At 46.4% G+C, this 24808-nt stretch overlaps 2 protein-coding genes across 5 annotated transcripts in view; one reads left to right on the plus strand and one right to left on the minus strand.

Annotated features, from left to right (window-relative positions):
* Positions 1-24: 24 nt before the first annotated feature.
* Positions 25-23885, plus strand: TELO2 (telomere maintenance 2). 3 transcript variants are annotated; one of them, XR_013539120.1, is made up of 22 exons: positions 25-395; positions 2237-2678; positions 3396-3673; positions 4443-4511; positions 4848-4995; positions 6156-6258; positions 6960-7028; positions 8224-8365; positions 8618-8754; positions 10245-10336; positions 10684-10785; positions 10931-11019; positions 12287-12378; positions 13416-13532; positions 13832-13903; positions 15185-15355; positions 16877-16968; positions 17304-17403; positions 19043-19107; positions 19822-19937; positions 22399-22520; positions 22668-23885. XR_013539120.1 is itself a non-coding variant. In XM_072982935.2 (21 exons), the coding sequence occupies exons 2-21, from the start codon at positions 2362-2364 to the stop codon at positions 22772-22774; spliced, it is 2478 nt and encodes an 825-aa protein (XP_072839036.2). In that variant the 5' UTR covers positions 25-395; positions 2237-2361; the 3' UTR covers positions 22775-23885. The 3 variants fall into 3 exon arrangements, 2 of the variants coding, with proteins under 2 accessions (XP_072839036.2, XP_078237515.1); XM_072982935.2 differs by lacking the exon at positions 22399-22520; XM_078381389.1 differs by lacking the exon at positions 22399-22520 and having other exon boundaries at positions 291-355.
* The window catches only part of IFT140 (intraflagellar transport 140), a 105312-nt gene continuing 104348 nt past the window's right edge, over positions 23845-24808 (minus strand). For both annotated transcript variants that reach the window (XM_072982932.2, XM_072982933.2), the window contains exon 30: positions 23845-24327. In XM_072982932.2, the coding sequence (XP_072839033.2) occupies positions 24124-24327 (204 nt within the window). In that variant the 3' untranslated portion in view covers positions 23845-24123. The remainder of the gene's footprint in view (positions 24328-24808) is intronic.

Consider the following 24808-nt stretch of genomic DNA (forward strand, 5'->3'; position numbering starts at 1 on the left):
GCCTATCTCTTCGAAGGGGGCGGAGACGGAGGCGGGGCTTGCGCACGAGCCCTAAAGGCCGAGTGGCGTCGACGGCACCCGAGGGAAAAGAAGCATCCAATCAGCGAGCAAGCTGACCATAGAGATTTAAATTTAAAAAGGGTAGCGCGGCCCATCCTGACTTTTCCGAGGAAAGTCGCCACTCAGCCTCTCAAATGGGATTTTCTTGAAACGCCGCCTAGAGATAGGAGGAGAAATTAGAGCGTTGCGCATGGCGTCACTTCCGGTCCCATCTTTGGCGTCCTGAGTCTTGTGTTCCCCTGCTAGTCTTACGGTTCTCTCTGCGGGAGTTGCGGAGTGGTCCGTCCCCTCCATGGTTCGTGCGGAAAACCAACCCCACACCCTCAGTTCTGGTCGTGAGTGAAAAGATTTTTGGGGGGGAACCCAATAGTATCTTTTTTTCTCTTGACAGAGGAAGAATTTGGGGGGGGCGGCGGCGTGGGGCGGTAGGTGACCCCAAATATGGGGAACAGCCTGTCGGCAGCCCTTCAGTTGAAATCTCCTGCCTTGTCTACCAATCATGGGGTTTGCTTGCTGAAATTTTCAGTATTGATGTTAGCTGTAAGGTAAAGGTTCCCCTTGACATAGAGTCCAGTCGGCTGGTCTTTTGACCTTGCAGCAGATTTAAATTGATTTTCTGTTATTATCTGCTTATTACATTATGGAGTAGCATTGATTTTACGTGCTGTCAAGTCTCCTCCAAAATATCCTGTCCTGAACACCCCTGCTCAGCTCTTGCAAACTCAGAAGCCTGAGGCTTCCTTTTAGAGAGTCAATCCGTCTCGTTTCTGGTCTCCCTCTTTTCCTGCTGCCGTCCACCTTTCCCGTCATGATGGTCTTTTCCAGAGAATCCTGCCCTTCTCATGAGGTGCCCAAAGCAGGACAGTCTCAGTTCCGTCATTTTTGCCTCCAGAGAGAGTTCAGGCATGATTTGCTCCAGGACCCACTGGTTCTCTTTCAGACAGTCCAGGGTATCCACAAAGCTCTCCTTCAGCGCCATATTCCAAACAACCCGAGACATGGTGATCAGAAATACAAGAGCATGAATGGTCTTGGTCTAGGACACTGGTTCTTAACCTTGGGTTACTCAGGAGTTTTGGACTGCAACTCCCAGAAGCCTTCACCACCAACTGTGCTGGCTGGGGTTTCTGGGAGTTGCAGTTCAAAAACATCCAAGTAACAAAGGTTAAGAACCACTGGTCTAGGATATAGATCTCATAAAAGAAAGCTTAACTGAACAATCCTGGATATATGTGGGGATCAGTCCCATGGCCTATGGAGTTTACTTCTTAGTAGACATGTATAGAATTGCACTGTTGGTCTTCTTTTTATTTTTTATTCTTTTTTTATTTTTGTTTCCTTTTCTTTTAAAACACCCTTCCCTTTGCAAGTATGAATTGGGGATGCCTGTGGTCACTTTTCCCTTTCCTGTATATTTATTTATCCTTCTCTCTGCTGTGCTTATCTTGGTTTTAAATTTCATCTTCTTTGCAAACAAAACTCAAAAGACCCAAGGAAGCACTTGTGGTGATAGTGGTTCCTCTCACGGACCAGGTGAAAACGTATGCAGTAGGTGACACTGAACTTACTCTGACACTTAAAGAATGTGGTAGATTTTTATTGGTCCAACTGGGATTTCATTCCTTTTTGAGAAAACAAGTATTCAGTGCGCCTTTCCCTCTAAGTAGGTGCAACAAAGCATAACCTTCTAAGTGTTGGACCACATCTTCCATCCACCATAGCCAGAATAGCCAACGTTCAGGGATGCTCTTAACTGAGCCTTAGCAACATCTGGAGGGCTAAACTTTGGCCTTCCCTTATATAAGCCATGTGCAGGGTGGGAGTACTCTGAGAACATGCTCGGAGGTGTTCCTGTTACAAAGGAAGGGAACTTGCACTTACACGAATGGGATATTTTCATAGTCACATCACACAGGCCTAGCAGATCCAATACAGAACATCAGGAGTAGTGTCTGTATTCCTGAGAGATAGGAAATCCCATTCAGAACTTTAGTTGGCTGTTCCATTAACTGTTATTAATTAGAAGTCCTAATGCCTATCGCATAAGGATTTGAATAATAATGACGTGTTTCACATTATGTTTGAAAGGAAGTGTTTCTATAAGTTTATGATCCTCTTTTTTGTATGATTCTGTATCTTTACTGTGTTTGTGGTCAAACTGCTTTCATTTCTGCAGGTCTTTTCTCTGTCGTACTGACTACAGCCCTTTTTTCCTAAGTCTAAAGAACTGAATTTGTGCTGCACTTCCTCCAACCTCTGTAACCTTCATGTCTCCTCGTTTTCCGGAAGTGACCAGGAAAAATGGATTCTGATTTGTCGCATACAATCCAAGAAGCAATTGGCATTCTCATTTCCTGCAAAGATGGCATCCAGATATCTAAGACCTTGTGCACAATTAAAAGCTATCTGGATGGAAGTAATGTTTCACCGAAAGAGAAAGAAGCATTTATCGGCAGTCATTTTACTCCCTTTCTGCAATGTCTTATATGTAACCTGAGTCCTGATTGGGAGGAGCTGTTCCAGGAAAATAAGGAGAAGGAATTATGGATTAGCTTTTTCTTGGAAGGACCAGCAGAACAATCTTTTATGGTTCTTTTGGACTCCATCATTTCTACAGAGTAAGTATGACTTCTGAGCTGTAATTTCTAGTTCTGCAATTTGGCAGTTCCTTTTGGAGTCTTGCTCTGTGCTTAAGGACCCAGCTGGTTAAGAAGTAACAACCAGCTATTGCTATGGACACTCGATGGATTTATTAGATTAGAAGTCCATAATCCTTAAAAGCTGGTCCAGAATACTGTGGCCAGACCACTGATTGTGGCCCCTTTCAAAGACCATGTGACTCCCTGTTATGAGAGCTTCTCTGACAACTGCAGTATTTCTTGAACCAGTTCCAAATGCTTCTTATCTCCAATAAAGTTGTATGTATCTTAGGGCCAGGTTATTTGAAAGGCTTCTTTTACCTATGAAAATGTGTCTGGGCTTTAAGATTGCTGATGCTTCAGTGCAGAAAGCCCTGCGGCAGACAGCTTGATAAACATGTGCGGTTTCTCAGCAGCTGCTTCCTGTAAATTTTAGGTTTTCTCCACATTCAGGGCACCTAAGAATGTGCTTTAAAAACAAATCACAGGAAGCCTGTATTCTGCACTGTGTGAGCTTCAAACGCCCCTCTTCCCCCAGTGCGCTGCTGCCTAGATGTTAAGAGTGCAGTTCTCATCAGTCATCCTGCTAACAGGACTGGTGACCAGGAATGGTGAGAGTCATCATCCTGCACATCTGGAGAGGGCCTGTTGCATTTTCTCTTCCTCTGGAATTAAAATTAATCCATCTCTCTGCAGGCCCAGTTTTCGTCTGAATAAAGTTGTTGATGTCCTGGAGCAGTTCCTTCAGCAAACCGGACTGTCTGATTTGATGTGGGAGGTCTGCAAGCAACAGACGCAAGTTGGTGTTCCACCTCTGCAAGAAGCTATTCTCAACCGGGTCGTCTGTCTGCCCGACCACTTGGGCAACAAACTCCAGGAATGTAACCGGCCCATATTCTTTCCCCAGAACTACTTTCCGTTGCTCGGCACAGAAATTATCAGGGTGCTAGAAAAGATTTTTGCTTCACTTCGAGGTGAGATGGGAGAGCCTCTTATCGCTGTGGTGTCAGTCTGTAGTTCAGATGTATAAAAGCAGAACTGGGCTTAAAGCTTCATTGTGAACTTCTGTCTGGAAATTTAGGTCTTAGGGCAGAGGGAGAGGAAAGTGAAGAGGTGACGCCAAAGGAGCAGCAGAAAAATTACTCCTTTCTCTCAAACTTGATTTGTTACGGCAGCACTTCGCTGAATAACTCCATTTCTATCTGAACAATTAGCTGAGCTCAGCAGGTTTAGACCCCCCCTACCTATCCAGAGGTCTAGTGGCCATCCTAGCAGTCCAAAGAAGAAATGTTCCTAAGCTTTAAATAGATTCTGTATTTAATCTTACTCTACCATCAGTATCTAGAGTCCCCCACCCAATTCATACAGTCCTGAAATGGTGGATAACATTTCATGCATCTGATGAAATGAAAGAGGGGCCATGAAAGTCCTCTCTTAATTCCAGAAATGAGCTTTGAAAAATCCCTTTTTTGTTTTCACTGGAGTGCTTAATGGGGATTCAAAAAACTGTAGTCTGAAAAGGGAGCTTCATTATGCAATTTCTTCGTTAAACGAAGCACTCGTCTTGCGAGGCACCACTGTATTTAGCTCCATGTCTTGTATCCTCAGGAGACTGCTCTTTTAAACTTGAGCCCTATTCAGCTTTGTGATTCTAAGTGAGAGTGTAGTTCATTGGTATAGAACAGTTCCATTTGGGATGTTGATCTGACTGTCATTGATTATGTAACTTTTATTTTATTCCAGGTGGCTTGGACTGCTCAATCTCATTTGTGTCTCAAGTGCTAGGAAAGACATGTGTGCATGGAAAACAACGTAAGTTCCATTTAAATTGGCTGTGTTCTCCTATTTCAATTAAATGGCTTGATTTGTACAGACCCCAATGTGTCAGTAATTTATGGTTGCAGAATATGGAGAGAAAGTGGTGTAAACTCCCTTTCTGTCACTATGAGGCTGATTTTTAAAGAACACAACAAGGAAACAAAATATATCTTTCAGGAACAGCAAACTCATGTTTGGGGCGTAGACTTGCAGGGAGGTTTGGAATGTTTTCTTGCTTCTTAATTTTGGTTATTGGCCGAAAGATGTACGAAGGATATTTCTTGCCCTTCCAGCCCCAAAGCAACGGCTTTTGTTCTCTTTTGATAACAGAAGAAATCTTGAACGTCTTGGTGCCCCAGCTGACCGAGCGCACCCAGTCTGATTGCATCTGGCAGAGAATGTGCTGGCGGTTGGTTGAAAGTGTGCCGGATCGCTGGATGGAAGCCGTGATCTGTGGCTTTGTTCGGGTCTCAGCGAGGTAAGAAGTCGAGGTCCGATGTGATGGGTATGTGTAAATCTTCAGTCCGTCTCATGGCAGTGTTTGTGAATTGCAATTGGAAAGGTGTAAAAAAATTTAAATTGCTTTCTACCAATTCAGATCCAGAGATTGGAAGATTTATTTGTTTACTGAACCACAACTGCCAGAAAGGACTGGATTTTCCCTTTTGTCTGATGTAGCTGGGCTTTTCTTGGGACCTTCGAATGACAGCTCTAGCTTTAAAGTTAATTCATACAGAATCTCCTGCTTTGTTTTATCGTCCCTAATGGACTTGCAGGTAGCTGGCTGGATAGCTCAAGGGTTCAGTAAGCTGACTGCATAGCCCGATTCTCCACTGTGCCTCCTGCAAATGGAGCCAGCCTGGGGGCCTTGGGCCAGTTGCACAGTCCCCGGGTGGCCCTGAGGAGAAGGGAGAGGCGAACTGCTTCTGAGTCTTCTCTTCCTCGAGGACTCTGAAAAGTGTTGCCCAAAGTCAGAATTGACTTGAAGACACATGATTATTATTAATCTATATTGATTGATTGATTGATTGATTGATTGATTGATTGATTGGCTTACAACTGTTGCAACTTTTGCACATCTTTTAACTGCATATTTATTTTTGTCTGTCTATATTTTTTTTGTCTTTAAGTGAAGGCATGTTAGTGAGATGAAGTACTATCCGGGGCGGGATTTAATTTTAGTCCCGAACCAGCTGGCTTGTGAAATATCACCATTGCCAAATGACAGTCCTACTAAGATGGTAGGAGAGAAGAAGGTTCATCAATAATGTGAATGAACGGCAGAATTTGACATTGCATTCTGGAATGTTTAAAGATACCCAGACACCTTGCTGTAGCTTTTTAATACATTTTATGTTTAATTTCATTCAGTTTTTAGTTTAGTTGTTGTTTCTTTCTCTGTTCCATTTCTTGTCTTCTGATGTTCTGATGATGCAAGAAGTCTAAGCATCTTTTTCCCAGGAGACTGAAGCTGAGACATTCTTTTGACATCAGCATTATAATTGCTAACGCCTTCTTGACTTCCGATTCCGAATAAGCTGGTCACAAGCTTGCCCTTTCGTGACATGAAACAACAAAAATAAAGAAGAAAACATTTAACGCCAGGAATGTTTTCTTTCCTTCTTTCTGTGTTGCTAGGCCTGCTGCCTTGTCACAGTTGCTGGGAAATGTGGTCGTCAAAAGCAAGAAGGCTCAGTTTGTCATGACCCAGAAATTGCTGCTGCTTCAGTATAGCTATCCGGTAAGGTTTCTTGGAGGTCATGGACACTCGGGGGGGCTCGGCTCTGCTGCTTTTGATTAGGCTTGATGCCCTCTTCTTGTAGAACTATGGAGTCTGCATAAAGGGAAATAACCATATCATCCTGTTCTGCTTTGGTCAGACATCACCTGAAATAGCGAGTAGCAGAATGTTTCAACCTAACAAGAAAGACGTCCAGAGAAGACTAGCTAGATTCAGTTTGGGGAAGACTGTGGATAATCTCTAAGGACGTTTTGGAAGACATACTGTGGCTTCTGTGTGTTGGAAGCCACCCGTCAGTATATTTCAGTACTGTGCCAGAAAGCGGCTTTTTGGTCTTTTTAACCACCAGCCAGATTTGGCCCGTCAGGATCTCCCCTCTGGCGTATCAGCTCTTGGACGCAACCCACCGATTTGCCCAGGCCTTCTCCTTCCTCAGATTTCACAGTTTAGCACTCACAAAAGGGTGGGTTTTTTTCCCCCCCGTGTGGTGCTATTATCACGGAACTTATCTTCCTATATTATGAACTGGATGAAAGGTATCTGATGTACAGTTCCTAGTCTATAAGAGAAGATCATGTGAAAGCGGTCGATGTCATTAATCTCATTCATTCCCACATTTTTCAGTAGTCTTTTTTTTTCTTGGAACTTCTGCTTATGTCCCTGCAAGTCTTCCTGTTTTCACTTCTATGGTTTCGTTACAGACATCAGTGTTGCAGACGCTCCTTGGGTACTTGGCCCTGGATAGCACGCGGCGTCCATTACTGAACAAAGTAAGTGGGGTGGCCTTTTACCCGAGGTGTATTAGAAAATGGCTGATTATGCAGCGATTCTATGAAGTGTAATAATTCGATCGGAACAAAGTCAGACTGAAGGAGAAGCCGATCCAGAGGCATCCATCTTGCTAGGGGTGGCTGACGCTCAGTCTGGAAATCCATCTCCTTCAAGGTGCAAACTATTGGGGAGTTTTGGTTATTCTTTTTAGATCGCACAGTATGAGGTAGAAGAAGAAGCAGGAGCAGCACAGAAAAAGTCAGGGTGATCAGCCCCTGCCAAACTAGCCCTTTGCTATGGGAAAAGTACTCTAGAAGCGTTGAAAGTAGAAAACAGTGTCTTTACTTCCAAGCTACTATTGGTAGCTGGTGAACTAGGTTGGGCTGAGAGGGGTGACCTGCCCGAGATCAGCCCGGAAACTTTGTGGCTGAGTTGGAGTTTGAGGCTGGATCTCCCCAAGCCTAGACGGGCACGCGAACCTCACTGGCCTCCCACAGCTCATGCGCTGGCTGGAAGATTAGGCCGAGCCCGTCAAGGGCTGCTGTGGGTTCTCCTCCCAGCGGGGAGCGGAGCTGCTTGGCCTTTGCTTTGGAGGTGTTGGGCCGGCTCAAAGGGAGAAGCTAACCCGCTCCTCCTCTTCCCTACACATCATGGGCTCACAAAGCAATGCCTGCCTTTCGCCGCCCCCCCCCCCGCATGATCCTTTGACATTGATAAGACAAGGCATCTCCTCCTGGAGTCTCACAAGGGATCCCGAGGAAATGGAAGGGAGCATTTTGCTTCCGATGGTTCGGTGTCCTGCTGCTCCTGGGCACGGCTGCGGACGGGGAGTCCTTTGGCTACCATTTTGTCATTGATAAAGAAGGGGGGAAGGGTTAGGGGTTGCAAACAGGCCTTTGGGAGGACAGTCGGTCCTACGCAGGGAAGTCGGGCTCTCGCTGTTCTCACGGTCCAGCTGTAGAACAGCCCACCTGGAAAGACATACCTGGGGGGGGGGGAGACACAAACTCTTTATCGGTCGAAGCCAGTAGGGGACCCCAACCCATCTGCAGATCCCCTTTGCCTGCTGTGAAAGCCACAAATCTGTCGAGGGAAAGTCTAAGGCTCTTACAGCAGCAAGAGGCCCCCAAAGGAGGCTGGCAGGGTTGGCGCGCCCAGTGCCGTCTGGAACCTGACTCTCAGTTTCTCATGCAGATTTTAAAAGAGCTGCTGGAGACCTGGGGAAGTAGCAGCGCGGTAAAGCACTCTCCTGCGGAGCAGCAGCTGTACATCAGCAAGGCCATTCTGATCTGCCTCTCTCATCTGAAAGAAGAGGAAATAATGAGTAGCAGGCAAGGTAAGGGTGGGGTAGTGGACAGAGTAACGGACTAGGACTCTGGAGAACAGAGTTCAAATCCCCGCTCGGCCACAGAAGCTGGCCGGGGGAGTGGATCTGGTAAAACTACTTACCTATTTCACTTGAAAGCCCTATTAGGGTCACCGATCTTTATTTTTGGCTGGGTTTTTTTTTTGTGAGGGCCTGGAAATATTTGTCCTCCTTAGTGGCTGCCATGTTTTGTGGTTGACTGTCTTCTGCTTGCCTTCTTAGAGCTGCTCACAAGCCTGATGGAAGGGATGAAGTGCCATCTGGACAGCAACCTGCCGCGCATCCGTCACATGGGGATGGTTGTGGGAGAGTGTGTCAGCGCTAGGATGATGCCTGAAGGGCCAGCTTTGAAATTTACGGTAAACCAGCGGAGAGAGAAATTTCTTTTTATGGAAAAAAAAATATTCCTCTGGATTCTGTGGGTGGGAGATCTCTTTGGTGCTGCCATTTGATTCGTGTCATATAAGGTTGGAGAGGAAAGAGAGGGAGCGCAGAATGGCTCAGATATTGAAGGTTTGCAAAGGTGCCTGAACAGAGATCCAGGCACATGTGCTCCCTCTCTTTTGCAACCATGATAAAAGTCTCACTTCAAAAGCATGCTGCTTGTACACACCCCGTAGTGCTTCAAACAGTCTCTGGGCAGTTTACAATTAATGCAGGTTACATATTCCACCCCCCATGGTGAGCTGGGGTACTCAATTTACCGGCCTCAGAAGGATGGAAGACTGAGTCAGCCTCAAGCCTGGGATCCAACTCAGGTTGAGAGCAGTTTTCACTGCAGTACTGCAGTTTAGCCACCGCACCGCGGGGCTCCTACATCTGAATTTAGGGAAACTCTCATTTGTTAGAAGAAGGCCAGATCAAGCCAGGGTTTCACCCTTCATCCCTTCTAAGCTTATTTGGGAACCTGAGGTCAGAAAATTTATTTATTTATTTATTTGATTTCTATCCCCCCCCTTTTAGACAAAGTCTACTCTGGGTGGGTTCCATCAAACATTGTAGACTAACACAGTTAAAAACAATTCAAAACAATAGTAATTAGTAATGCTTAATAGTGCTCAAGATGGGAAAAGAGAACATTATAATAAAAAGTCAAGTATTGACAGGAGGGAAGGCCTGCCAAAAGAGCCAAGTTTTTAATTGGGTCTTAAAAACACCCAGCGAGGGAGCCAGGCGGATCTCTGACGGGAGGTTATTCCAGAGCCGAGGGGCCACTGCCGAGAAGGCCCGGTTTCTTGTTCTTTCTTTCCAGGCCTCTCTCGGCATTAGGCCCCTCAACCGTCCCTCCTGGCTATGGCGAGTGATTCGGGTAGATCTAGGTGGGAGAAGGTGATCTGCCAGGTATCGAGAAAAGTTAGCTCTTTCTTTGAATGGTTATCCTCAGACTGTTCGGCTACCATGGCACTCAATTCTGGGAATTGTAATCCCCCAAAGTGACTTTTCCAAGCTCTGCTGAAGCCAAGGTTTTAAAAAAAAATCGCAGTTGTCCACATTTGAACAGGGAGCTGTGGCTTGTTTAAAAGCAGACACAAAAGCTTCCAATTTCCAGACAAGAGGGAAGGGAAGGGAGTACAAAACTCTGAGATTTGTGGAACTACTGCTCAGCATTTAGGGTTCCTTGTTACATTTGAGGTGGGTATGCCTGTAGCTAAGTCTGGCTTAGCCCTGTGTCCAGACGTCTGCCACAAGAGCAAGCTTCATAGTTTTCCAGCCCCCCTGGTGAAGAAACGGGAACCTTCCTTCTCCCAGGGGTGCCTCAAGGAACACGGTGCAATGTTTCTTTTTCTGTTCAATCTCTGTCCTAGTCTTTAGTAAATCTTATTTTTTTCAATTTTTTTTTTTAAAATAGTATGTAGAAGATGACGAAATCAGAGAACTAAAGTCGCTGCTGATTCAGAGGCCAGAAGAAACCTCTGTTAGTGACCCACCAAGCGCTGATGAGTAAGTTGCAGATGTTCACCTTGTGATGTAGAATCGGTTGCCCTTTCTCCCTCTTTGAATCTCCGGCCCAGTTTGCCTGGAACCTTGACCTGTCGTTTAGCGCTGTCTGAGCCTCAAGCATGCCTGGTCCCTTCCCCGCCTCTGCTGCGCTTGCAATAAGTAGGTTGCAAGGGCCTCCTTGCCTCTCTGATCAGCTGCGGTTAGTATTCTGTGCAAAAGGACTCTTTGGGCAAATCAGAAGATGCATAGATGCCAGTAGTGGAATCTCAAGTGCCATAGAGTGCCCTTGCATGCATGAACGTCTGTGCAGCCTTTTCTCGCTCTAAAATGCTCCTTTGCTGCTACAGGAACAGCAATCCATCAAGCCCTGATTTGCAGTTTGGTTTGAAACCGGACTCTGTTGCCTCTGAAGAAGAAGTGGCTCAAGGAACAGACTCTGAGCTCGACAGGTGGGTGGTTCAGATCACATTGCTGAATCCCAGCGCTGGTGCAGTGTGGGATCATTGCAGCCCCTACGTGAAATAAAGCACAGCTTGAGAAAGAATTCAGACTAACTGGAGGACTCTTTCCTTTGTCCTTTTTATTTTAAAATAGTGATGATGACCTTGTCCCATATGACATGTCACAGGACAAAGAACTAAAGAAGATCAACGCTCCCACCTACATCCGAGATTGCATTGAAAGTAAGAGAGAGAAAGTGAGAGATAAAATACATCTCTGTGTTTTCTTCTTTCAAGTATTGTGATATTTATAGTGCCCCTTTGCTTTCAGAAGCGCAAGGCAGCCTGTATGGTTGAGCTTCCACCTTCACATCTATAGCTTAGAAGCAGCTTGGTGGGGGGGAGGATTCTTAACCTTCACGACATCCGAATGAAGTTGGTAGCGGATGAAAGGGAGAATATGAGTGTCCCCAGCTCACCTTGTAAGCTTGATGTTTGGATGGAGGCTTAGATGAGGGGTTTCCCCGAAACCATCGTTTAGAACCACGATGCGTTTCTTCTGTTGTCGTTCTGGTTGGAATAGCTTGTGATTGAGTGCCTGTGGAACTTTCTGCAGTTTTTTGATTAAAAGTGTTATGATCATATTGGCATCTTGATGGTGCCTCCTTTTGAAAGGCCACCTTGACATCTACAGCCTGCTAGGCTTGTTCAGTCTTGACCAACCCCCCCCCCCCGAAGCCTACTGATGTATTTGCTACCCAGCCCTTTCACAGGGACTGTAGAACTGCACGCGGTTGGAGAGAATCTGTTTTTTTTTTACTAACAAGCCATCAATAAAAGCTCCTTTCCTCCCATTAGTTGTTACCACGTAGCGGCCATTCCGTTGTGTTCGAGTAGGGGGAGAGAAAAGGTGCGGCGCTTTCCCCCGCTAACTGATTGAGAGACCAGCAATATTAATAATAATTTATTTATCTATTTATTATTTATTACATTTATACCCCACCCCTCTAGACCATGTCTACTAATAATAGTAACGGTAATAACAACGACAACCCCCACCACCTCAGAACTGCAGAAGGGGCTGGAAGGGACCCTAGGGATCATCCAGTCTGACCCCTTGTCAGGGACGCCCAGTGGGCAAATTGAGCTCCCAACCTCTGGCTTGGCAGCCAGAGACCTCAACCCACTGAGCGATCCGGCATGTTTGGCCCTTTTTTCTTTTTGAGCCGCGAGCTTTCCATCGGGTTGTTATAGGGGCTTGGGAATTGAGATCTTGTGCCTGGAGCTTGGGCTTATCCTGTTCCCTCACAACTCCTTTTCCTTTTTCTTGCATGCCATGTGCATTATAAATCGGAGGGCAGGATCTGTCCTACTTTTGACCTTTTGTAAGCCCTTTGTGAAACTGGATCTGATTTGTTCCCATTGGGCTGCGGATGTCGCTGTGACCAGCGAATTTTGCTTATGGCCAGTTGCGGAGACATCTCCTCTCCTCCCCTTTTTGTTTCCTCAGTCCTGACTGGGCCTGAAGATGCAGACAAATGGGAAGCCACAGTGAGCGTCCTGGAGACACTCATTCGAAGGAACGCAGCCGCTGCGAGAGAGGTAAATGCAACCGGCGTCTGTCAGCTCTTCCTGGCTTTGGGTCCCTATCCTGTTTAAGCAGTAAGGCCAAATGAAAACACTGCGTTTTATTTAATGTTACCACACCCAGAAATAACAATAATACTTATACTTCACATTTATATACATTTTATCCTGAAACTGTAGAGGAAAAGAAACACTGACGGTGCATCAGTGGTCAACAACTCGCAACAAAAAGGCTGGGGGGAAAGCTGCACACAAAACAACAGAAACAACTAGCAAGTGCATTTGACTGTCTAGGGCTGATGCATTGAGCATGACTGAGCATTCCATAGATTTGTGTGAACTAAAGCCCAGATCGTGGTATATTAAACTAGCAAGTTTGTAGGAAACAAACCGTTTAGCTACTATCCACATCTGGGTGATTTGTTAAGTGTTCAGATGCCACAGCAGACTGCTAGGTTTTATTTTAGGCATTGTCCTAGGAAGAAGACATATACAGAATGCACTCAAAATTCCTGAAGCTGCTGGTGGTAAGGATTATTATTCAGGCCTCTTAAATTCTTATAAATTGGCTTTTTGCTCAAGCCCAAGCATGAGGGATTTGCAGGATCTTTCATCAGCCTGTCATCCAGGAAAGTTTATACCAAACAAAATGCATTTGCTTTTAAAGTGATGGCACACTAGAGGGCCCCAAGGGCACATCTGATTGGGTTGCAAAATCCTGCTGATCAGAGCAAGCATCCCACATTGTCCTCTTTGCACTGTAGAGGATGAAGACCTCAAAGTAAGGACCAGGGCATAATTCCGGGGCAGTGAAGTAGTTCCTGCTGATGGATCAGTCTCCCCATGCATCGTTGAAGAGGGCAGGACTGGCCGCTGCATCAGCCTTGCCACTGAGTTGGAGACAAAAGCTGGGGTAGGAATGAGGACAGCCTGCCCGGAGCCCCTGAAAGCCATACCCCAGGCCTCTTCCTCCCCTCTGCCAGGATCCCTGTGGGCTTCTCAGGACTGTGCAATAACATCAGATTGCCTGTGCTTTTGTCGTTTTGGTTCAGGCGAGTGCCGAGCTGGCCAAAGTCCTGCTGCATCTGGAAGAGAAGAGCTACATCGCAAACTTTACGGAGCTTCGACAAGGCGCTTTGGTGGCCGTCCTTGTCACCGACCCCGTCACGGTGAGTCCTAACGTTTCGGAGCAGCAGCCGGGCTTTCTTGCCAGCCTTGTGGGACGCCATTGAAGGACTAGCTGAGAAGCCGCTAGGACGAGACCGCTTGTAAGCGTGCACCGTGTGGACAGGGAAGGGGACCCTTCTGGAAAAGCAGGCGAGGCCCCGGGATTTAAGACCTGGACTGTACGAGCAGCTGGACAGTGCCTAGCTGGCTGTGAGCAAGAGGGCCGATGGATGGAGGATCTTGGAGGAGGAAAGCAGGAGGGAGAGACTCTCTAAACCAGAACTTGTTTCCTGCTCTCTAGGTCACCCGGTATCTCACCTCTGAATTTTACTCCCTGAATTACAGCCTTCGCCAGCGGATGGACATCCTGGATGTAAGTGGCCCCTCATGGCTCTCTTCTCCCTTTCCTTCCCCTTCCCCTCATAGAAGTATCCCTTGTGAGAGCCGGCAGGTAAGAGACTGAGTAACTTCTTTGAAAGTTCGCCGTTGCTGTCCGATGAGACCTTCTGTCTGGGCTGGAGCCACACTTTCCCCTTCTAGGAAGGGGTACAAGTGATAATGGCCTGCCAGGTCAGGCTTGGTGTAAGGACAGTAGGGCGATGCGGGGCATTCTCACAAGCATTTGGCGGCTGGCCCTGTTCCGCCGAGAACGAGAAGCTTCTTTTGGAAGTTATTTCAAAGTTTGGGGGAAATGGCTTATAAATAATTTAAAAGATTACGTGTGTTGAAAGCTTTGATGAGGATGGTGACAGTATTGTGTAATATTCAGTAAAAGTATAATGAGTGGAGAGTTACAAAACTAGTTTTTAATTTTCCAGAATAACCTACTGTCTCCATAATCTGGAGCAATTGAATATAGTTATGTAGAATTCCAAATTGAATATAGTTATGTAGAATTCCAAGTGTAGATTTCCAGGAAAAGAAGATGTATGGATGAATTTCTTTTTCCAGAAGTTTATAAGCAGAAGTTTTTCCAGATTGAACATTGTCATGCCCTGTAGTTCAAAAGTAACAATAATGGCTGCCACTAATTATGTTATTCTTCTGAGAAGGCCAGATTTTTTTGATGCTTCTTACCTGAATGGTAAAAGAGGGATTTAGGGGGGAAATTCCAGGACTCCTCAGGCTGGGTGTGTCTACATGGATGATGCCTGGCTACCTCTGGTCCTCTCCTTTCTTGGCCCTGCTGGCAACAAATAGTATCAGATGCTCGTGTGGAACCAAAAGAGTAGCCGGAGGTCCATTCTGAAGCGGGTTTTCTCAACAATAACTTTCACTATATTTATTGGGGGCTGACGTCTCAGGTGGGTCTGTGAATAGGAATCTGGCCCCATTTCCTCCCTATAAATGCCAGTTTGTTTGGCCTGTACAAACAAACTGCCTGAGGTTAGGATGCTTATTATCAAAGGGCTCCCACCCCTTGGAAACGGACAACCGGTCTGACATGCTGGCCAAGGGGCTCAGGAGTTATAGTCCAAGAAAACCTTTCTCCGAGTTCCAGTTTCCATCCGTGTGACTGGCTTCTCTGGGAATGCTCTTTGGGGGTGGGGGTTTCCTCCTCCACTTGGCTTTCACCTTCTCTTCCTCCCTCCTCTCTTTCTGTGGGGGGGAAAAAAAGGCTCATCCTTAACAAGAGGCGTGTCTGTTCCTCCAGGCACTGGCCGGGGCAGCCCGCGAACTCTCCCGGCCCCTCTGCCTGGAATCGAAACCTCCTCCAAGCCTCAAACATCCCAGCATCCAGGTCCTGTCCAGTGACGGTTCTTCTCCAGTTTGGCAGAAAGTGGTGGACGAAAGGATCAAAAAGAAGACGCGAAGGTTTGCGAAGGTAGGACGTCTGGAAATCCACGGTGGTCGCCTCGCCAGGGCCTCCGAGTGAGCTGCATGGGGGGGGGGGGAGGGGGAGTTGCAGAAGCGTCTGGGCACGCGGCTTCCCCTTTCCCAAGCTGACCTCCTGCAATCCACATTTGCCCGGCCTCTCTTTAACAGCGGTGTCTGGGTGACACATGGCTCAAGCCATTGGCTCATCTAGCCGGGTTTTATCCACTCCGGCCGGCAGCAGCTCTCCAGAGTTTCGCAAGGGATTCGTCCCTGACCCTACGGGGCAGAGGTTCCCAGGCTTGTTCCACTCTCGGGTCCCTTGATTCATCCCAGAGCTTACCTGCTGCCGCCATCGTCTCTGCCTCTTCTCCTCCTGCACGGGTGGGTGTCCAGGCAGAGACGGGGGTCACCTTGGGGGCTGCACCTGGGCACAAGCAGGGCGCTAGGCGCGATCCCGGCTGGCACATAGGGAAACCCGCTGGCCAGGGGGAGGGAGAGAGAAGCGGCAGCAAAGGATGAGAGGATGCTGCAGTGCCCCTGGCTGGATTTAGGGGCGCCCCAGGGCACTGTGGCACAGTTTGGAAACCACTGCTAGTGGCGATTGCTGCCTTTATTCAGTGCTGTCTCATTTTGCAGCATTAACCAGCTCTGATCCTGTTTTTCTTCTGAAGATTTTTCAGGGGACTCTGGATACTGGGCTTCCCTCTGGATTCTGAGGAATTTCACACTCCTGACTCCCCTCCCTCCCTCCCCAAGAAGCATCAGTCTGTTCTTTGGCCATTCCGGCCACACGGTGCCTTGAATCTTTAGCCCCTTTAATCCTGGCAAGCTATTCAAGTGTCCTTTACCTCCTCTTGTTCCCTTTAGAGACGGTGACATGAATAGGACCGTGATATATTTAGAATGAATGAACAATCCAGAATCCTGGTTCCTAAGAATCTGCCTCAACAGTCATTAAAAAAAAAAATTATTACAGTTAATAATAGTGAAGAAAGAGAGGGAATTGAAGGGGAAGTTTTGAGACAATGGAGCAGTGATTCCGCCCTTCTCCTTCTGTGCTGACTGACATTGCTTCAATCCAGCTCCTGTTTGCCCCAGGAGGTAAATTTAACAGGACTGCTATGAGTGGACGGTTTTACCTACCAGTTGGAGAGGTTAAATCCTGTCTCCCCCCCCCCCCCACCAGCACTAGGGTCCCGATCTGAATTCTGTCTCCTTGCTTCCCTGAGCTGCTGTTAGTTTTGGAGATAGATGGCTTTCACATATCCTGTCTGGATTGCACCTTTGAAGTGTGTGTTTATTCCTCTGTCACTGAATTTCCATGTGCTTCTTGGATTTTTGCTCCCTTTTTTCCCCACGCTCGGGATACAGGTTTTCCCCTCGCCTGAGACGGGATGGTCCCTCAAAAAGAAAGGACTTTTCAGTCAAGTGGGTCTTGAAGCCTTTTCCTGGGATACCAGGCCACGTGCCTGTTGGCGGTGCTCTTCCCAGCTGTTTCCTGGCTGACTCTTCTCTTTGTGTGGAACAGGGTCCCTCCCACGTAGAGCCGTCCTCCGCCCCCAACAGATTTGCTCCAGTGGCGGGTCATTTCTTCTTCCCACTTCTTCAGAACTTTGACAGGTGAGATGGCCTGAAAACCTCTGGTCTTTGTGGCAACTCGAGCCAGCCCTCAAAGCTCCGACCTTCGCTGTTATTTTTGCATGGGTTCAGAGGCATCAAACCCGGAATCTCCGGCAGGTAGTTTTTCATCTTGCAGAAAGTCCTATGGTTCTTTTTGGCAATGCAGTCCCTCCTGCTTTCAGAAAAGCAGGCTGTTGGCCTATGGACTGGGCTTTTTTTGAGTCCCATCTGATGAGGAACAAAGGCTCTTGGAAAACACCAAGCAGGAAGAAGTCCAGAGCAATACCTGTCTGCGACTGAGTTGTGTAATGGCATTCTCTCTTCCTACCTTCCAGGCCCATGACCACCTTTGACCTCCTGGGAGATGACCACCTGGTACTGGGCCGGCTGCTGCATACATTAGCCATCCTGATGCACTGTGCTGCCAACAGCGGGGTAAGGATAATGGGATCACGAGCCTTCACACGGGCTTCTCGAGGACACAGTGATCAGCCCTGGACTCGCTGAAATACAAGCCGTGGCATTTCTCTGTTGGATGCCAGGGTTGAAAGCGAGTGCTGGCTTCAGAGGAGGGGGCAGAATGAGAGCATGATCCAACCTCCCCGTGGGCTGAATATGGCAAAGTTCACACACGGCATGTAGTGAAAGCGAAGAGAGTCCCTGTGAGGGGACTTTGCTTGAGGTGAAGCGGCCCACCATTTCCTGCTTCTGACTCTATCTCTGGAGAGTAGGAATTTTTGCCTGCCTTTCCCCACACTCTAAAAGCTGGACGTTTTCAGAAATCTATACAGTAGGATGCCCTTATCAGTATTTGCTGATTCACTTATCCATAGTCTGAAAATACTAAAAATATTAAAAGAAAAATCCGCCGAAAAAATATTTTTATGGATGAAGTCACCAAAACTGGTCACTAGAGGGAGCCAGAGACAATGCTATGTTTAGCATTCACTATTAAAATAGCAGGAACGGCGGTTTTTCTGCATCCGCAGGGGCAGGTCTTGGAACCAATTCCTGCAGATATGGGGGAACCTGCTGTCTAACTTGTCGGAGTCAATATTTCAGCAACAGACAGAAGCACTCGTGACTGGGGGAGAGGTGATTCCCCACCAGAGCAGCCGGCAAACACGGTTCTCTTCTTCAGCCACACCTCAAACACGCCTGGCAGCCTCCCAGCATTGATAGAGCAGCTCGTAGTTTAGAAATCTGGTCTTCTTAAGCCATTCAGTCTGCCGTAGCAATTTAATTAATTCTTTAAAACTCTGTACAGTACTTGGGAAATGTGTTTAAATATTTAAGTTGAAAATGCCAACTTCCGGGGCAGCTTAGAGTTCTGATTAACTCATACCAAGTTTTGCCCAGTCTCTGTTCCAAATAAACCCATGTTTAAAAGCTTCTGGAATGCTACATCGACAGCTATTGAGAAGTATTCTTGGCTGCTTAATCAACCATTCTGTTGTAGGCCACGTTCCTTCAGGGTAATAATCTGTTGGAAGCTTTAGGCTGGCGTTGGCCAGAAATGAAGGCGGGCTGCATTTATATATCTCCCATTCCTTTCTCTCTCTCCGCGCCCCCCCCAATGTATGTCTCCCACTAGCTCTCTCTCTCTTCTTCCTCATGTAACTGACTGCAGAGAGAAAGAGAGAAACTTCCCAGAGATCTAAAGTGATCACTCGCAGAGAGCTTTTCAGTCAGGCTATTGGCCACAGGCAGCTCATCCTGGCATTAGGCAAAGGGGAGTCAGCCTACATTAGAGAACAGGCTGCTGTATTATTAAAGGACAGGAAATGGACAATTATCATTGGTTTATTATATTTTCGTTGCTGCGTTTCTCTCAAAAAGCCCCAAAGTTCTCAGGACTTCTCCTTCTGACCCTCTCCATTTAACATATCAGGCAAAAAATAAAATAAAGAAGACAAAAAGCATTATGGTATCATAAGGACTAACTATATTTTGTATTTTAATGTGAGCTTTCATGGAGAAGTTCACTTCCTCAGATCATTCAATATCTTGCCTTCTTCCATTCAAGGCGTTGCCCTTCAAGCTAACTATTTTTTTTTTCCGCTTACCTCTCCAGGTAGCAACTGCAATGGGAAAGGCGCTCCTCGAGTTTGTTTGGGCCCTGCGTTTCCACGTAGACGCGTGAGTTTTTGTGAAAACCTACGTGGCCCTGAGAGAGAGAGGCACCTTTGTGTTCAAGGGCAGAGCGTGGCAGTCCAGGGGCTGAATGCTATTTTTTTTCTTGTGGCCCCGTCCCACACTTGGGCTGCCCAGGAGTCTAAAGATGCTCTAGGATTCTGTCCTTGGATGAGGATGACAAAGGGCTGTTGAGCGCAGAAGAGCCAGCCTTCAGCCCTTCAGACTAAGCAAGCGTGTCTGTCTCCTCAGGGTCCTCTAGCAGTCCGATCAGCCTCTTGGACAAGTCACGCACCGCAGGGTTGGTTCTTACACGTGACACTTGGTTTCAGATTTCCTGTGTTTTTAGTTTGTGGTTCACGTACAAAGGTGCTGCAGACCTCATCACGTAGGAAAGTGGCCTTCCTGCAGTAGGGACTCTTTGGCTCCCTGGGGCAGGGAGAGCTGTGGTTCCCAACCTTGGGCCCCCAGCTGTTCTTGGACTACAACTCCCAGAAACCTTGACCCCCAGCTGTGCTGGCCAGGGATTCTGGGAGTAGTAGCCCAAGAACATCTGGAGACCAAGGTTGGGAACCATTCAGCCAGAGAATATGGAGTGGGACAGGAATCTTTTCTACCGGAGCATTGTGTAACTCGGGGTGGAAATGAAGGCAGATGAGAGGCTGGACCCTGTCAACTGGGTCCTGTAGACCTTCACCAGGATGCTTCGTTCCTCTGCAGGTATGTGCGCCAGGGCCTTCTCACTTCGGTCTCCTCCACACTCCTCAGTGTCCCTGCCGAGCATCTTCTTGAAGACATGACAGAGGAGCTTATGGAAACCCGGTTTTGGCTCGCAGGTGAGAAGGTCTGGTTATGAATTTCTGTGTGTTCGTATGTTAAAAATGCTGATCAAAGATTTTTTTAAAAAAGCAGCCCTGCTTAGAAATCAATACAGAAATGAAAACGCATTGTGGGAATGCAAAGCCTGGCAGGTCAATGGCCTGTTGGAATACCAAAGTTTTTTCCCATCTGCCACTGGTTTCTCCAATTTTGTTTTCTCATGATCTACAGTAGCCTTTTTGCTTTTACAGAGACCTCATGCTTATTTGTCTTTCTGAGTAGCCATAAAACCATCCTCCAACTCCACTTTTCAGATTAGTTGACTTCATATCAGTTTTCTTCGCTGTCTCACTTTCACATTTGTACCTAGAAACAGATAATCTTCATCACCATCTCTCTTGATGCATCCTTTCATTTGAGGATCTTTTCTAATTCCTTCATAGCTGGCCTTCTGGGTCTCAGTGTACTTAATTATTGTATTTCATTTAAAATATTTTTTACCCTGCCCTTCTCCTTAACAGGACCCAAAGCGGGTTCTTCTGGCTGCTGTCTCCATTTGGATTAATGATTGAGCTAAGCCATACAAAATCTTTAACAATTTCTATTTCTTCATTTTCAACATTAAAGTTATACGAACCATCTATGGATTGGAATCATCTTCTAAAAATTCAACTGTAGTCTTGCTTTTGCATTTTCTTTTTTCACTTTTATCAGGAAATGTTTCAGGTCATTGCTGCTTTCTCCCAGTAATATGAGTATTGTGGATTATCAATACTTCTTCCACCTGTTTTTGCTCTTTATTCCTCTGAATCAAATCTATATATGATATGTTCCGCATACAGACCGAACAGGTAGGGAGATAAAATGTACCCCTGTCTGACAGCTTCTGTTTCTCCATATTCTGTTTTAAGGGTATCTTATGCATCAGGACAATCAGATGTTGTGGGACACTTGTTTTATTTTGAATGGTCCAGAACTTTCCATGATCCATAGAGTTAAAGGCTTTGATGGTATTGCCTTCCAACATCCTGTTTAGATTTATTTTGTCCTAGACCGATAATACGTTCCTATGTTGATATTCCAGCATCCCTAAACTAGGTTGAAGTTTCTCTTTGGTTTCATGGATGTAGACATGATAAGGAGCAAATGGACTGGAGCGACTCCCATCAATCTCATACTTATGTCTTCTTGGAGGCTATTTGTCTTTCTCTCATTCTTGGGCCAGTTTCCTTGTTCAATCACATGACTGCAAAAGGGGAATCTGCCTTCTCCTCCAGCGCCAGCAGGATCCCTTTTGTATGTCAGGTCTTGGCGTGTTTGCAAGAAAGGTTGTGCAACCAGTTGCATGATCAGTTGCAATGTGTGTATGTGTTGCAAGATCACAGAAATGCTGAGGCGATCATCCTTATGCTGCTAAATGAATATTGCCCTTGGTTGGTTGGTTTTTTAAAAAAAAGAACTTCTGTTACCCTGTGGGAACTGCTTAATGTTAATTACCGTGGATTACAGGCTTTCCTCTCACAGGGAACGACAGACAATTCTGAAAGTTTGCCGTCACTTTATAAATAGCCTGGGGCTCTTGGAGTGAGTCATGTACCGAAGGCTGACCTACTGTTGGGCTCTCAGCTCTGTTCTTGTGCGCACAGGATATCCTCCCCCAGAACTGCCACTCTTTTGGACTGACCCCGGCTTTGACATCCTGGTTTCCACTCCGCAAGCCGGTTAAGAATAGGGTGGACAGTCTTCCCCCCCCCCCCCCTTTTCCTGGCACTGTTCCTATTAACAGCTGCCTGACAAGCAGAAATTTGGCAGGGTAGAACTTACTCCCTTGTGGCAGTTGTTTTCTAGGAGAGAAGTCCTCACCTGTTGGCTTTCTTTTTCCTTCTGACGCAGCATCGAAACCTTGCCAGAACAAAGCAGGCAGGCTCTTGATGTGCCATGTGCCATCATCGGGCTGCGTGACGCATTCTTTCATACTTAGGTGAGCAAAGTGCAGTCCTTCAGATCTTCTTGGATTGCAGCTCTAGCAGCCTTAGCCAGCTGAGGAATGATGGGACTTGTAGTCCGATGGTATCTGGATGGGCAAATGCTGTTGTCTGTCACGGCTCTAAAAGGAGACTGTGCATCTGACCTCCTAGCTAGCACAGCAGTCATGTCCAGATGAAAAGCTCCTTTTGAGGATACTGTTGCTGACATCTTTCATCATTGAAAGGGTACCTCTTAGTGTTGGAGGGCTGGCATCGTTCAATCAGTGGCTTTAGGGAGAACTGTGTGATTTATCAGATGACAGTACATTTTTATCAATTTTTAAAAACTTTTGGAGGTTTTATAGGACACATGCTTTATAATAGTCATCCTGTCTTGTGGAAAATGAGTTGGTATTGAGGAAACCATATTTTGAGGTTAAACAGCATCTAAAACATAAGTAACTTCCAAAGGCTTCTCAGTCCCGCTCTTCCCTTGGATCTGTGGTTACAGAAACCAGTGGCTGCTAGAACATATTGTCCTCTTCTCCTAGCGCTGAGATGTTTTGGTCACAGTGGAACGGCACTGCGGAAAAGGAATGTTGCTAAATAAAGTTTGGTATGAAATCAAACAAGGTAGATATTTGGAGAGGTGGGGAGGGGATCACTTCCTTTTATTGTTCCTTTACTGGAGCACACTTGACAGTCCGACTCATGCTTCATAGGAATTTCCTCAAGCCAGTTTTTCCCCTGCTCTTGCTTGTCTCTTCCTCTTTTCTGCAGATGTTGCAGAGAAAGACCCAGATGGCGACTGCAGGAGTTTGGCACTGCAGAGCCTGCTGTTGATGGAAAACTTGAAAAAGAAACTGGAAACGGTTCCTTTCTCGTGAAGGAGATGCTCTTCGTCTACCCTCTGGCTAGCTGGTGGTTCAGAATTTGTCTCGTAATCCCTGCTTGAAGCAAAGACAGGAAGGAGGACTACTGAGATACAGGGGCTCTTTAATGACAAACTGATCAGGTCTGATAAAATGGTCTAAAAGTCATCTCAACATCAGCACTCTGTACATGGAGTAAGGTGACCGTGCGACAGAGTGGTGGTGCAAAGTCCTGTGATTTTGTTTCATTTGCAAAAGTTATTTCTAGTCCATCTTTAAACCCTAATGCCAGGGTGTACAAAAATGCACAGTCGTTTTACTCAGATAACCTTCCGTTACAGGGGTGGGGAACTTTTTGTGCCTTGAGGGTTGAATTGGTTTTGGGTAGTTATGCTGAAGGGAGGGAGCATGGGGTGGGGCCAGAGCTGAAATGTGGTGGATTTGGCTCCACATAGCTCTTCCAGCATCACTGCGTAATTCATTCACATAGGGGACCAGTTGCTTATACAAACGTTTTAATTCTGTTCTAAGTGCTCAGCTAGAAAGATACATACGCACGTGATGCGAACACAGATGAAAAGCCGCCATCTCTGGGCCATTGTACGGATCGCTCAGGATTTCTGTGGTGCACACATGTTCTGCCCTGCTTGCCCTCCCTGTTTGGAAGCTGTCTGAAAACTAGGGAGAGGATCTTCAGGGACTCCCTGTGCAAGTGATCACGGACGAGCTGTGATTCCTTCTCCTTCACTGCATCAGCTTCGAAACCAGGAGGGACTGCCTCCAAATCCTCCACAGGCCCTTGCTCTCCAGACTGGCCGCGGGCAAAACTGTTCCCCTCCCTCACACACCCCTGCTTGGGTTTCATCATGCTAGCTTTCCAACAATAGGTAAGGAAGAACAATGTGGTTGTTGTGGGTTGTTCGGGCTCTTTGGCCTTCAGAACACGGCCAAAGAGCCCGAAAAACCCACAACAACCATTATATCCCGGCCGTGAAAGCCTTTGCAAATACGAAGAACAATGTATTTGCCTGACTTCCCCCCCTAAACTCAAAACTGTTCAGATGTGTAAAAATAAACTCCATACCTTTGTGTTTCAAAAAAATGTAATAAACTGTATTAAAATATATCTGCACATGAAATTATTTTTATGAATATTAACCGTAACTACATTAACTGGCTGTGAAATGCACAGAACTTCTACAGTTTGGCCCAGGCGTTTAAACTACGGCCAATGCTTCAGAAAAAGCCAAGGACATTTTATAGCCTCAAAGGCGGCTCTGCGTTGGCTTGCCTTTCCTTGTTAAAATGAAGCTACTCAGTTTCCCAGCTTTCTTTTAACAAGGCAGGAAAAGATGGGGTGCTCTTTAGGAAGCCTCGGCTTCGTCAGCCACTTCCTCTTCCAAATCCTTGTCCCCCAGGCTGTTGTGACGAACTCTCTCTGGGGCCGGCTTTCGGCTCAGGGGAATGCCCAGTCCTCTGTGAACAGCCTCAATGGTCTGTTGGGTCACATAGTAATTGAGATTCACACAGGGAATTTTTTTCCGTAGCTCTTCCAGGTACCGATATGCCTAGGGAGAGAAAGGTGGTTATATTCAAGAGTTACTCTCCAACACTGGTTCTTGACTTTTGGTTCCCTGCACATTTTGGACTTCCACTGTACGAATTCTGAGCCAAGGGCCAGGCATTCTCAGAATCAAAGGCTATATGAGATAGTCTCTTTGTATAGTATAGTAATGTGGTTATTTCACTGATGTGTATATCACATTGTTCATTTTTTAAAATCTCTTTTTTTGCCTTCTCTTAAAGAACAGGCCTGCAACTGAAGGCACTGCCATGGGTTTGACTGCAAATAATTTCTTGACCGGCCCTTTAAGAGGAGGCAATGTTTTATTTTTTTTTACAAGTGATGCAGCACATCAGTGATAATCCACTACATACACTTGTAAAAAGTCACTTTCCCTGCTCCTCTGCTAAGTAGCAGAGGAAGTGATTAATTTGCCAATATTCTGAGGTAGCAGATTCAAATTTTAAGGCATGCTTTGGAACAGT

Source organism: Pogona vitticeps, chromosome 13 (assembly GCF_051106095.1).
Source record: "Pogona vitticeps strain Pit_001003342236 chromosome 13, PviZW2.1, whole genome shotgun sequence".
NCBI classification, from domain to species: domain Eukaryota; kingdom Metazoa; phylum Chordata; class Lepidosauria; order Squamata; family Agamidae; genus Pogona; species Pogona vitticeps.

Excerpts from the sequence above, each read along its gene's own strand:
- TELO2 (XM_072982935.2), top strand. The coding sequence starts at position 2,362 with ATGGATTCTGATTTGTCGCATACAATCCAAGAAGCAATTGGCATTCTC. Across the intron at positions 11,020-12,286 it reads CATCCGAGATTGCATTGAAA|TCCTGACTGGGCCTGAAGAT; the intron begins GTAAGAGAGAGA and ends TTGTTTCCTCAG. Across the intron at positions 19,108-19,821 it reads CTGCGTTTCCACGTAGACGC|GTATGTGCGCCAGGGCCTTC; the intron begins GTGAGTTTTTGT and ends GTTCCTCTGCAG.